Source organism: Phalacrocorax aristotelis, chromosome 18 (assembly GCF_949628215.1).
Source record: "Phalacrocorax aristotelis chromosome 18, bGulAri2.1, whole genome shotgun sequence".
Taxonomy (NCBI): domain Eukaryota; kingdom Metazoa; phylum Chordata; class Aves; order Suliformes; family Phalacrocoracidae; genus Phalacrocorax; species Phalacrocorax aristotelis.
Window position 1 is genome coordinate 3,962,221 of NC_134293.1, and position 15,071 is coordinate 3,977,291.

The window sequence follows — 15,071 nt, forward strand, 5'->3', positions numbered from 1 at the left end:
CACAGCTGCGCTAAATCTCATGACTATCCTAAGAAAGCAGAACTTTCTATTTGCATCCAGGCAAGGCATGTGATGGTGACAGGCAAGCTCAGAAGTCTGAATACTCCGCTGAGGCATGCAAGCGCCAGTCCAAGTATCTCAGCCACTGATGAGAGAGTCCTCTGCCCTCTCACCCAAGCTCCTTGAACTTCAGCTCTTCCAACTGCTCGCCAGCATCATTCACTCAAAATCTGAACATGTCCTCATGATGTTCCTTTTCTCCTCCTGAAGCCTCTCTTTCTTCTGCTACCTTCAGTTTCAGAAACTTCCTCCCTCAGTAATAAAGCGTCCCACTGACACCTGAAAATCCCCTCTTGTCTCTTCTAAGAGAGCAGGAACTGTCGTGACCCCTTTGCTGCCTGTTGCCTCTACCTGGCCAAAGATGGGTTATAAAAGAATGGTTCAAACTTCAAGCTGAGATTTGACCCTGTCATTTGCTTCTACAATTAGTGATGTATGGTTGGCCATTTCGCCTACCTCCATGCGTATTTCTTCTATTCCCGCATGGAAAAGAAACTACACTGACAGTCCAGACTAATTAAAAAGGAGAGGAAGCCACTTCTGCCAGAACAGTGACAGTGTCCCAGGCCCCACGGCACCTCTCACCAGAAGCCAAGAGGACATCCATAGTGTTTTAACTGCCTTGTGTAAAAAATAGCTTCTTGAAAAATCTGAAACAAATGTCTGCTTCTTCCCTTGCTGTTTCCCCTCCTCAGTTTGTACAGACACCAGTTTGCTATGCTAAAGTTCCTCGAAGAGTTGTACAGTAAAGGAGCCTTGAAGCATTTCCTTAGAAAACAACCCCTCCACCACCACACCCAGCCTCAGCTAATAATCATCTTTCTGGATTTATTTAACTAAAAATATTGTTGGTGCAAAGCTCAAGTTCGTTTATGGGCAAAACTCTCCTTGAAGTAAAAACAACAACAAAAGTTGGTTGCCAGCTGTGGGCTCCAGGCTTTGCAGAGCCGTAAAGCAGGCGGCAGCAGTAACACTTCACCAAGTTTGCTCCAGATTGTGGCTACGAGCAAAATCAGCCAAACCGGCCTTTCAGCTCTCAGGTCATCTCCTGTGAATGCCAGCCACAGGCAGGGAGGCGTCCAGACATCACCATCCTATTTGTACCAGACCTTGAACCTTCAGCTCCTCACAGATTAAAAGACTGCAAGATCAGTTTCTTGTAACTACCATGGGTACAGATATGGGATATTTTGCAAACAAATGCAAAGGTGCACTGCCCATCCTCCCCAACATGTGGCTGTCAGCCAGCTCTGGACCAGAAGCTGTGGCTGTAGCTGCCACAGCACTGGGCTTGAGTTTGCAAACTCTTCTTAGGAAGGGACTATGGGAGCTCAGAGTTACCACTCCACTAACGACGTTATCACACAGGCAGCTCCTAGGCACTGTGCAGAGACTCTGTTACTTCAATTTCTTGCACATGGGAATTTTATGAACACAGTCTGCTGGTGAATGATGAAGCGCTTGAGAAAACAAATATGCACTATTACTGCCCCTTGTCATGTCTATCAATCATAATTCATATCAACACAGTTTTGAACTCAAAGCCTCCTTTCAGGGATGGCTCTGGGATGCTTCAGCATTGTGAACTTTAGAAAATGTGGGTGTCAGACTTCTCTTCCAAACGATACTGAATGAAATGATCTTTATGGACTTAATTTTTTGTGTGTTGGGACAACACAGTCAGAAAAACTGGTCAGCTTGTCTCAGAAACTGTCTACGAATTGCTGAAGGGCACCTCTGTATGCAGCTGTGTTGGGTGAGGAGATAGGGAAAGTTTAATAGCAGCCCCGACTCAAAGGTCTTAGCTCGACAGAATTTAGTATTGACAATAAACTACATGTTAATACATTTGTGGCTTGTTTTTAACTCCCACCTTTTTACCGATGCCTTATTTTCCCTTGCTCTAACTGCAACAATTAGCACAAATATTTTAGCATCTGAATCCCAACCAGGTTGAATACACAGTATTTAACCCAAGTTATGCGAAATGAAAGAAGAAAAAAAAAAAAGTGCCTTGAGAACCACTGCATTTGAGAACTTGATAATAATATCCATGGATAATTATAATAAATGGCTTGTCTGAAACAGCCGTAGAATAGGAACTGAAGTAAACCATAGCAATCTCTCCCTCTTCCACCCACCACACACCCTCGGCAGCTCTGCTCTTTACCCATGACCGTTAAGGATGTTTTCTGGCTCTGTGACAGCATCGTGACTCAGGTCATGAGAAGTGTCAAAGATGCATTTCCTTGAGATGGGAAAAAGCAACTGATTTTAACAGCCCACAACGACTAAGCAAAAAGAATAAGCCCAATCAGCATATTTAAGGGTAAAGATAAACCTTTTAAAAGATACAAATATATTTTATTTCCAATCTTAATGCTTACGTTTCTTTCCACAAAGTGTTTACATTTTTCAGACTACCAAAAATGCACACTTGATTTAAATGCCTTAAGAATAATAAACTGAAAAAAGACAACAGGAGCAGCACTCATTTACTGCATAATCAGTCACCAATCATATACACAGGGCATCTGATTCAGCACGAGGGATCAGCCCTGGACTCCCTTTGAGCAGTGGCTGTGCCCCAGAATACCCACTGCCAGGGGAAGCAGAAGGTGTTTGGGCTGGAACTCTGCAGGTCCATCAGATAAAATGATTGTTCCCACCAGCTCTTGCCCCATTGCTTTCCCTCGCTGGTTACGAACACGGAGCTTCACATGCTTTCACCTTCCTTCGTGCCAAAGCTTACTTGTCATACAACACCCTCAATACTTAAATCTCCTCCTTTAGCTGATACGGTCTCTTGAAAAACTCTAGATTCTCTTTCTCACCTTCTGATCAAACATATTACAGGCTTCTATCAGGTGAGCAAAGCTACTTCTTGTCATTTCACTGATCACAGCTCCCTCAAGCCACTTACATTCCTTGACCCACCAACAAATTCCTGGACCACGCTGTCTCCCCTGTACTAGACCTCTCTTCTCCCGACCTAATCCCAGCCTTTCCCCTTTTGTGCTTTGGACACGAACACCATTCAGAAAACCCTTCCTGCATCACTGCTTCAGTGACCAGCTTTTCAGCTGGCTTGTTATTTCAAAGCTCAATCTTAGCGACTGCTTTTAGGCTGATCACACTCACTTTTCTTTAAAACGCTGTTCAGCTGTGTGCAACCAGATCCAGTCCTCTGCACAGACACATAAAGCATCCCGAGAATTCATAAAGCAGTTGAGCACATTCCTCCCTGCGCATCACTAATATTGCTATTTATCAATTTCCAATTGGCAAGAACTGCAAAACCCTATCAAAAGCAATGCATAACCTGTAGGATGTCTCTATTACTCACGATGCACGAGAAGGAAATGCACTAGCCTGTCTTTTATACACCTGGTTAACTGGTGAGATGTGCAGATGGAAAAACATCATTTTACTGTAAATTACGAGGAAGCAATTGTGGGAACAACTGAAACAGAAGTAGAATCCCACAATGTCATTTTATTAAGTCATTTTCAGAGAAACACTTAAAAAATCCAGTTACCACTTCTCCTTGGACTCCCTCAGTACATGCCTCTGACACATCAACACTCGACCCTTTAGAAATTTTCTTCAGTTTGATGTTACCAAGACTGAAATCATCCATCTTGACAGGAAAACTTCAGTGGGACGCTCACATCTGTGGTAATCCAACTCCTCTCTGCCTTCCACCTTCCTTTCACCTCGCGATCCATCTTTGACATCGCGGTCTCCTGTGCACTACCTATTACTTCCCCTCCGCCTGTCTACCCACAATCTTTCTGAAACCGTTTGCTTCCACCACTGCTATGGCATTTGCTGTGCTAAATCACTCAGTCATGTATTTTTACACTTCATATCTCAAGAACTGCAATTCCCTTCTGATGTCGGTCTCGCTCCATTTTAAATTTATCTGGAATACCCACAACTCCTTCTTCAAATATAAAGGCAAACATACATTTGCCCCAGCCTCAAATCTACACTGTTTACAAAAGCCCACTTCTAAAACACTTTATGTACAGACACGAACTTCCCTTGTGGCAGAATTTATCAGTCTACTTCCCTACTTATCTGAAGGGAACGGATCTTTTCCTTCCACTTCAGAAACGATCCAAAATACACCACCCACCTCTTCCACACCACTGATTCTCTACCTATAACATTAAGGGGGGGGGGGGGGGGGGCGGCGAAGGCAGCTAAAACCACAGCTCATTTACAACCAGTACGGTCCTGGCCAGGACCCAAACTGGTGCTTATGGTCCGCTGTTCCTACCTCTTCTCCCCTGCCCTACGTGTGCAATCTGGGGGCTGCTGCAACCGCCGGGGCACCTCTGCGTTCGCTTCCACAGCCAAGAGGCTCCGCATAACCCTGGGATCTTTCCAGAAGGAAGCAATGGTCTCTGTAAGTCGTTAGCAGAAAATTCCCACCAGGTAAATTTTTCCCCCCCCCCCCTCAATTGCCTTAAAAACATAGAGAAACTTCAAACGAGAGCGTGAAATCCCATTTACTGTCATACTCATTGCCACGCACTTCGGCAGCCCGTCGCCCGTGGAAGCGGAGGGTTTATGAGTGGTTCAGTGACTGCAATGGAAATCCCTCCTGCGCTGATAAAAAAGCGGCGTAGAGACCAGACCTTCTGTCCGCCGAGGGGGTCTACATCTATTCTAAACCCAGCGGGAGCGCCCTTAACAGTTCGCTCGGAGCCATCGGTCCGAAGGACGCGACGCTGGAGGCGAAGCAAACCCCCGCGAAGGCGGGCGGGCCGCGGGCCGCGGCGGCGCGGGGAGGCGGGGGAGAGGCGAGCAGCGGCGCGGCGCGGCGCGGCGCGCGGGACGGCGGCCGGACAGCGCCCCCTGCAGGGCCGGCGGCGCCGCCCTCCGACACCGCCCGGGCGAAGCGGGGCGGGTGGTTTGGGGGGAAAAAGCGGAGCTGGAGGCGAATTTGGGCTTTTAGGCGAGGCTGGAAGGGGAATTGTCTGAAAGTACGTTCAAAAAAAAAAAAAAAAATATAGTCAAGTGCCATGCTGTGGAAGAGAGCAATGATTAAACAAATAGGAACATTAAAAGCCCATTAAAAATAAAATCAGCCCTATTCTCCAGCTTGCTTTATCGCTTCTATACAATTACAAAAACTACGTTCGGTCGAGAGAAGCTACGGTTTACAAAGCTAAAACTTAAAGCTTAATAGAGACCTTTCAAACAACTGTTTTTTAACTCTTGTTTACAGTGCCAGCTCTCGAGTTAAACTTTGGGAAGGAACTGCCCTCCAGTGCTTTAAGTTATTATACAGTTAATTTTCTTTGAAACTATTTTTGTCTGCCTCTCTCTAAATAGGTGGTTTCTTAAGTGAGTGTTACTTAAAGGAAACCAATCTGTTTTTCAGGAAGGGCTGATGATGTCAGTCCTCTCAACTCTGCTTTCCCATAAGAATTCTTCTAGTAAAAGGAGTTTCACTCTGGGAAATAGTGAAAAGTAACATGAAAATATTTAAAGCATCTCAGACTGCATGTTTATCAAACTTCTTGTTTTATGTTTGGATTTTAATCATGTTGCAACCGTGACAAATGAAGGAAAAGTGAGAGAAAACTTTCTGACTTAAAATTAAAAAAGATTTTGCGATGAAAATGTGCTATACTAAAGTATTTATAAAGCGCTAAATACAAGTCTAAATGCAACATATACAGTACGTGTTTTTTCATAATTCTAAATATCCATGCTCCATTTCAGCGTAGGTATTAAATCCGAAACAGAACCACTGTGTGTTATGACTGGTCCTTTTGGAAAAACTACACCCTCCAAATAAATATTTCAATCCCCAGCAAAATGACAAGACAAATTCAGAGAGTATCATATTATTATCGAATGTTTTTAGTAGGTGTGGATGGGTAGCTATAGGTCCAATGTGTGCTTAACTTACTACATTGCTCTGACACTGAAAGCTTCTCCAGTCAACAACAGAAAAAGCTTCTGCGTAGAGCTAAAGAGACTTTAACTTACTGGTGGTGCAAGAAGTAGTGATGATAACAAACCATAAATTTTAATTTGCAGAATAAAAATAATAGGAGTTATATAGAGTTTTCAATCTTCCAAATAAAGCATTACATTTTACAGCTAAACGCTCCTTGCTATTCCCATAGAGGTGTCCTGAAGATAGCGGGATGCGTTTGCATAACCAAGGACATAGCTGTGTTTTACCTACTCATCCATTAATCCACACGGTGTACCTGTGAGACAGGTAAGTACCATAAACCCCATTTTATACAAGTAAAAAGGTCACATAAGGCCATATTCTACCCTAATGTTCCGCCCCACAACCAACCGATGTTGTAATAGTCTTCTAACAGTAATAGCCCATAAAAGGATCCCAGCCCAACTCGGGTATTCCTGACCACACACTCTGGCAATCCAGCGGAATGACAGAACTATAACCTCGCTGGATTAGCAGACAGAATAACCCAAACAAAATCTGTGTTAGCTATAATAAGTGCAAAGGAAATATCTCTTTATCATCCTCTATTTAACAGTTTACTTCATTCTGCTAAAGAGAACAAAGCCGAACTATGATTAATCTGGAAATGAAATCATCCCCACCCCCAGTAAATGCTTACATTGTGTGAGTAAACAGTTCGTAGGGTACTCTGAACAAAATGTAAATATATTGCCTTGCTGCTATATACATAGCGAACAGTTTCATTTTGAAAGGAGGAGTTAAAAAACAAGTGAGAAAAATATTATAAAGCCTGAGCTCTGAAAATATTTACAAGAACAAAAGCTAATCGCGGGTTAACATCAATAGGTTACAACTGCTAATCAAAAAGAAGATAAAAAGCAAGCACTTTGTTCACACGAGTCCAGTCTTTTGGCCTGACGTTGCAGCCACGCTAGTGTAATGCGAATGAAATACCAGCAGCAGGATTAACAGCAGTTTTCCTAAATTAGGGCTTATCGAAACTTTTCTAGGTTGCAAAGGACATAAAAGGAAGGAAATCATGATGACACTAACTCCACACACACAAAAAAAATCTTCCAGAAATAAAACCAGTTTACCACTATCTTCTCTGATCGGTCACTCAAATCAAGAATTCGTCCCAGTGTAATGGTGCTCTCTGGGACACGATCTCCGGCTTTATTTCCACTCTAACCAACCGCATTTAGAGCGATGATTGAGGAAAGAAACAGTTATTCTTCCTGAAGAAAACTACAAACATCAAGTAATTCCACACATGGGGAACACAGATATTATTCTTCTTGTTACAGAGTAGAAAGCTGATAAGACAAAATCTGCTGAATAAAAGTTACCAAGAGTCACAGAGCGAGTTAAAAGTAAAGCGAAGAACTAAACGAAGAACTGCTCTCTTCCGTTCTGAGTACCAAGTGCTGTCACCAGGCTGCCGTAACTCCTCCAAACAACAATAATTTAACATTATAATATGCTAAGGAGCTGCTACAATCTGAGTAAACACATCTTAGTTCACAAATTAAAATCATCACCGGTCTCTGGCTAATCCAGCAGACACACACACACACACACAAAATCCCTCCACTGAAAGCCACTGTGAACTTCAGGGGGTTTTTTATCAAGTTGATGATAAATGGCTTTTTATCAAAGGCATAAAATATGGTTCAATATCCTGCCTGCCTTCAGCCAGGTAAAGTAAAAGATTACTGAAATGAAAAAGCAGCAATAATATTACTAAAAACATTACAATATTTTAACAAATTGATTATTTTAAATCAAATTATCTCGTCTTTTCTTCTAAGAATTTTTTGAAGACAACTCTGCTAACTCCTCCATACATTCCCCACAGATTCCTCATGGAAAATCTTCATATGAAGGTTTGCAAGTTACCAACACACAGTCTCAGTACGTGTCCGACTTCAAGCCCTTCTACACCACTGGAAAGTGATGAGCACAATTTGTGTGAAGTTCTCTGGAAACCAAAGTTACGTTCCTGCCTTAATTCGCAGCGCCCATGTGTGGCCTTCAGAGGAGCTAACTGGTTAAACAGAGCTAATTTTTAAGTAATGAAGACTGCACAAAGATCTTGAAAAAAATCTAAGTTATTTATTATATTTTAAGACAGACATTTGAAAACTGAAGCCCTAAAACTCTTGAGACACTCCCATAAATGCTGCTCCCTTTCTCTCAGTAACTTCATCCAAGCATGCCTTTCTCCTACCTAGAAAATCTGTCCACCACTGAGGATTCTAGAGGAAATGAAAATGCTGTTTCTGCTTTTAAAAAGAAAATAAGTGTCAAGTCTATTCAAAACATCAAATGTACCTAAGAATACTGTAAAGGCAACAACCTACTGCAATTTCCCTTCACAGAAAACAGAACTGGTTGGATGCAAGCTACACAAATTGATAGCTCCTTCCTCTCCGTGATATCAACAGTTAAAAGGGATTGGATGTGCCATCATAACCTTTGCAGCACTCCCCAGCCTGTTTCAAGCTTGACGCGCTGAGCTGCTGTACAACCACGAGAGAGAAAGTAAAATGGTAGATACGCAAATGTCTCCAAGGAGGAGGAAACTACAGGTCACGTTTTGGGTGTCTTCCAGTGGCTCCAGGCAGAAGAGCATGGCTCCAGAGCAGCTATGCAGAAGAAAGTCGAAAGAAAGGCGAACATTCAGAGGCTGCTTCTGAGACAAGTCTGGGTCCCTTAAGAATCAACAAGTCATAAAAATGTTCCTTTGATTCAGAAATCCCACAAAGGTTCTCTCTATAGCAGCAAAGATGTTGACTATGACAGCACATAGTTGGCCTTTCACAAGCACTTTCTAATCCTACCCATAACTGGGGAAGAAGGACCGTTCCTTGCCATTTTTCACACCGGAAAAGGATGGCTACCCGTACCAAACTGCTCTTTGAACTTTCACTGCCGTGGAAGCTGTGACTTACTCTTAACAGAAAGGAGGGGTAAGGATGCAGCAAATCCTGAATCCAAACAAAAGCAGCTTCTAGTACAGTTCTCGTCAAAGAGAGCCAAAAAGAACAGCAAACACAAAACTGGGACAATGATGATTTTTGAATCTTTTTTAGAGGCTCCCCCTCATGCCCTTTTAGTTTCCCCAAAGCACGTCCACCACAGGGGTAGGATGTACAGATCAATTCCTACAGATTTTTTTTTTTTCCTTTGTACATTATTTATCAAATTACTCACACACACACACAAGAAATGGACAAAAAACTATGCCATCAACTTCACATTGCCTACTTTCCTCATTTCTCCTCAAACAGTATTTACTGTGGCTATCCAGTTGTGCTTCACGGTCAGAGACCACGATGAGCAATGAGAATTGTAGGTAACCGCATTTGAATATAGACCAGGTTACCGACTGTGTGTTAGAAACAAAACTTGAAACCTAAAGACCCCAAAACTTTCAGTTTAGAGTGGAAATTATTAACACATCTGTGATAGCAGAGTTTACTTAAGTCAGTTGCAAAACTAGAACTATCTTTCTGAAGTATTTATACCGTGGCCCGTTCCTATAATATCTGCATACATTACATATTTTTTGCACAATACCTGCACCTTATTTTATGAAACTCATTTTTTAGTGACACAAACTATGTGGGCAAATAGAATGAACCAAATGGATTCTTGCAATCTCCAGTAAAATCAATGTTTCTGTTGTTCAGGTTGTTAGCAAATACTACTGAAATGTGAAGCTGGAAGGCTGTGAAGATCTTTAGGCCAGCACCTCTGCAGGTATTTAGGAACCAAATCTTTTTGAGTCAAGCAGCTACACAGCACGTACTGAAATATCTTAGAGGACATGGGCATTAATGACTCAAGGGGAAAGGTTTCCTGACAATGTGAGGGGGAGGAAAAAAAAGGAAAAACAAGGAAAAATAATAAAAAAGGGATTTACCATGGAGCGGTGAGCCAGACGGGCTGCTTGACAGGCCTGGAACAGGGCTACAGCGTCCTCCTTGTTTAGATGTCAGCTCTTGCTCAATCTCTTCCAACCCTGCGCTCTTCTGGAATCGGCTCATGCGATTTACCACCCGGGGTGACATGTGCGTTCGGACACAGGGCTGGCCGCCATACGGATTGATAGGGAAAACATGGGAAGTGCCACGAAGCGTGCTGACCACAACCCAGCGGCAGTCATGGCTGAAGGAGATATCTTGTACCTAGAAAACAGAGGAGTGAAACGGGAATGCAGTCACCAAGGTACAGACGTCTAATAAAGGAAATGGGCTATCATGTTTTAAACAGACAAATCTTAATAGGAAATGCAAATAAAACCCCCTAAGTTTAGGCAATTTGAATTTTTGCATGATAACCAATGAACTTAGTATTCAGTATATGTTATAAATATAAACTGCAGTGTAATAGCTAGTTCCAAAGTTTGTGTACTTTTCAAAATATTCTGAGATTTTTCTTTTCAACAGGCCTGAACTTAAGAAAACAAACCCTGCTGCAAAGTACTACAGAAAGCCGCAAGAGCTTGGTGTAATTTTCAAATAGAATTTACTTCTAAAAAGAGTTGGGAAATCATTTCAATTACATGTTTTGTTATTTGCTTGTTTAGTTTAAATTTCAAAGATTACCCAAAAAGGGGAAAAGGGAGGGATGAGAACAAGGGAGACTTCTCACCACTGGGCCTGATTTTGACAAATATTGGCACTCAAAACTGTATTTTCAGTAAACAGAAATACCATGTCCTACATAACAAACCAAAAATCAATGACCAGTATTTTCAAAAGCTGGCTATAATGGTCTCTAATCTTGCTAGTATCAGTTTATCCCTCAGTGGAATTACCATTCATCCAGGTATCCCTGGACCTGTGCTCTTCTTTGGTTCTAAAACTTTGTCTAGAAGAAACTGAACAACTTTGGCCATAAACTCACTGCATTTTACACACAACAATCTTTCTCAGTCGGCTATTAAAGACCCCAGTTAGAGTTCTTCTTATGCATACGGGTACTTATCCACCACTTGAGAAACGCAAGTCCTATTTTAGTTTAAAATGGTGAGTCTTGAAGCAGATACAGTTAAATATTTTGTACTATAGTTAATCCTTGCATAGATCTCTGATACAAAGTCCAGAAGGATTTAATTCTCTTTTAAGTGTGCTTTACACAACGCTTTGACGGAAGGCAAATTCTTGTTCCTGAAGGAATGCTTTAAGTGAGAGATTAAAGTTTGTTTCCAACCCCGTACTGGCAGACAACTCAAGAAAACAAGTAGTTGAGGTTACAATGATTTATCATAGAAAAAAAATCCTGAAACAATTCTTCCAAAAATGTTTTTAAAGGTAAAAGCTGACTAAAAAGAACCACGTACGCAAGTGGGATTTAACACGGCAAACAAACATACAGATGAAGGATTAGTTTTCATTATATTATTAAACAACATAAACTAAATAAAACTCTTCAAGATTTCACTGAAGCCAGTTTTACAATACACTAGGTACTCAGATTGGAGTAAACACTGATAAAATCTTGACAAATATTCCAGAAATGCACTCCAGCTATTCCAGACAAAAGCAGCAAGTATTCATCAAAGTGCAAGTTTCCAACTGAGCCCTGAAGCCTTTGAGATAAAAAAAGGATTTAAGTCTTGTGACTTGTGACAAGATATTTGGCTGACAGACTGTCAAGACACAAAATGCTTCATCAACATTACATAGATAAACTGAAAAACAGCGCTACACACCTGCTCTTTTCAATTATGGTGACAAACCCAAATGATCTGCTAATGATATAGCTAAACAATCTCCCCAAAATCCGACAGGTTTTCCACTTTCTGTGATTCTGGTATTACTGACATGAAGTCACAGCACTTAGAACTCCTAGTTTGCCTACAAAGTGTTTCACCTTAATAGATTGCTCAAAAAGGATTAGAGACCCCACAGGGATTAACAAGAGCCAAAAAAAGAAACCCCAAAGCCGTGGAGTCAGAGAAAATCTATGGCACCAAGAGTATTGAAATTGAAATACCTGCTCTTTAAAGAGGCAAAATCAGACATAAGAACCGTATACAAATTGCCGTTCTCAGTGACAACGGGAAGATCACCAATATAATAAAATCATTAAGGCTGTTGGAATGTCACGCCAATCCTATCAAAGGCCCTGTTTTCTAAGAACGGCCACATTTGTCGTTAGATGTGACCCCTCTGAGCACATCGCTGTTTTCTAAATATTTGGTATTCATTTTAAATCCAGCTTTACATTCCCCTCCTGATCTCTAGAACCATCTATCTGTCCCAGCCTCAAGAAAACAGCTTTTCTCTTCGTTCCTCTCTGCTGTTCTGCTCGCTCCCTCCGTGCCACCAACACGAGCTATTTGTCTCTTGCTCCACAGTCTCTGTAGCATCTTGCTCCTCGCAGAAGCGCGTTCTCCCCTGAAACCACAGCTATCTGGAAGGGACTTCACAAATCTCCCTGTGAACTGACACCTTTGAGCTGTATTTACAGGACAGACTCAGGCCGCCTGTGCCTCTTCAATCTCTTCCCTCCTGCACTTCAACTGACTCCACAGCCAAACTCTTTAAATCACTGCTTTCAGTCACATCTACCATGTACTCTCTCACGTTACTTGGTAGAGCGTTTTAGAGGACATTTCTGTAAGATGACAGAGAAAAAAATAGTATCTCACTGTACTGCGTAACAGAAATGTATATGTTTCTATATTAGTACTCAGTTTTCAGTACACATCCTTAGGATTATGTTGTTTTAAAAACCACATGCAACAGCCCCGGCCTATGACAGCACATGCCAAGAAACTGGGAAACAATCATTACAGGATGTTTTTTCCTCAATGTAAACATTACACAGAAAAAAGTATTCCTGGTGTTCAGGAAGAAGGTCTGGAACAACGTAATCCAAAATGTGCTCTCTAAAATAGCGATCACAAACGCTGCAGTTAGAGAGTGGGTATCATGGGCATGGCTACTTAAAATATGGCTGAAACCACAGAGGCAAAGAAAAAACAGGTTTTTAAGACTCACTAATAACAAGGAAAAAAAAGTGTTGACAGATGAGTGTGAAATGAATTAAGATTTATAGGAATACAGCTATGAAAGCCTTCTCAGCAGTGACAAAAAGTATTTTTGGAATCTACTGTTACACATGAAGTAGTTCTGCCTATCTCCTACCAGTCTCAGAAATGGCTTCGCTGGTCTTTCACGGGTAAACGATGAGTAGCAGTACAAGAGAGAGTCCAAGGAGTTAATTCAGAGAATGCCTCGTATTTGATACAACGGCATGAATTGAATACGTTCATATCAAAACAGCACAAATGCATCTGCGCAATGCCAAGGAGCCCGTAACTTTCCGGTAGACCTGGAAGAAAGCAGTGGACCAAGCTGGAAGAGAATGCTGGTCATGGCAGTCGCAAAAATGACTTCAAAAAATCAGCTGTGTACATGAAAAAAAAATATAAATGATCCCATCAGCCTTGCTGTTATCCACCACACTGTTACTGTACATTACGCAGAGTTCTTGACTGCTTATAGTATAAACAAACTGCACAGTGGCCCATTAGTGGTTTTCAAGTTTATGCTAAGCGTTGCAATTTATTGCTGTCCTTTAGGTTAATGTACTATTATTTCATGTATTTATAATATATTTCTGGATTTGTTGTTAATTATGATGTAATGTTTAGATACCAAAGATCAATCAAGACCCCATAGTGTTTACAGATATATGTTAATAAAGTACAAAGCACACTAGATCTCTCACTATGCAAAGTTTATTCTATAGCTCAAGGTCAACATCAGATTTAATACTCCTGTCTGTATTTCAGAATTATCTATCCTCCTCTGTCTGGGCCAGTAAAGGGAATTGTTGAGCTGAGATTTTAACTCAGATATTTTTATAATATTAAGATATTTTAAATTGCAATACAAAATGTTTTTGGGGAATGTCAGTGCTTTCTCCTAGCTTTACTATCATTCTTCCCAGTTTGTGAGCAGTTTGGTTATTTAAGCTTCAATCTCCATTTCCTGCATATCCAAAAGTCTCGGTGAAATCACTGGATACTTCAGGGTCCTCATGAGAAACACCAAAGCTTTTCTGGTCCAAATGAATGCACTTAAGACAACCACAATTATAAGGGTAACAGCGCGCACCCTCCTATTCACCCATGTCTAAACCTGGTATTCTGTGACTCCTCTTGTACAGGAGGTCTACAGAAATTTTGTCCGTATTTTACAGACTATTCAGCTTGCTCCACGATTCCTAATCAATACTTGCCAAACCCAAAAGGGGTTTTGGCTGCCCAGGCACCTCTTACATTACTGTCTACTACTGACTCTTCTCAGTATTAAAATTATAACTTTGTTGAAATAAAAATTCAGTACCCTCACAAAATTAACAATAATATTTTAAGAGTCAGGGACAATATGATTATTTTCCTATTGGAGACAATTAAACAATGTTCCAAATATTCTGGTAGGCTTTAGCATGACTTGGAAAGAAATCCTCCAGTACTTCCATGGAAAGGAAATAACAGTCTAAGAAAGGTTTTCTTAACAGGTGCTAGGAAAGACATCTTTCAATAAACGTGGATTATACCACGAGTCCTGCACCACGTGGCTTCCTCTAGCTTTGTCGCTTCTCTCATCTTCAGCATTTGTTTCTTGCAACCCTTTCCATCGAGGTATTCCCTTCTAACCAGCGTAACTTCTTTTCACTCTCACACCGTCGTCTCCTGTTTCCCTTCAATTACGCTTCCCCTATGCTTCTTTTTAACTTCCTCTATCCTATTTCCCTGTGTTTCAAACACTATGATGTAAAATCCTCCAGAAAACTGAATGAAAATTGAGCTGCCATGTTCAGAGGCTGGCCTGAGCGAGGCAGCAGGGTAATGGAGTCCTAGAGGGGCATGTCATGTGTCAACAGCTCTCGTGAAGGTCAGCTTGCCGGACTGTACGGATCAAAAAATTATTTCTGATATTCTGAAAAATCAGGAGGAAATAATCTGAACCGAAGGCTTCAAAGCCAATATACCTTCACTTATTCTATATAGCAGAAATCTATA

General features: G+C 41.4%; 1 protein-coding gene across 11 annotated transcripts in view; it reads right to left on the reverse strand.

Moving 5' to 3' along the window:
* The window catches only part of BCAS3 (BCAS3 microtubule associated cell migration factor), a 370,473-nt gene that overhangs the window by 239,560 nt on the left and 115,842 nt on the right, over positions 1–15,071 (reverse strand). For all 11 annotated transcript variants that reach the window (XM_075113182.1, XM_075113180.1, XM_075113185.1 and 8 more), the window contains one exon: positions 9,951–10,215. In XM_075113182.1, coding sequence (XP_074969283.1) covers positions 9,951–10,215 — 265 coding nt within the window. The remainder of the gene's footprint in view (positions 1–9,950; positions 10,216–15,071) is intronic.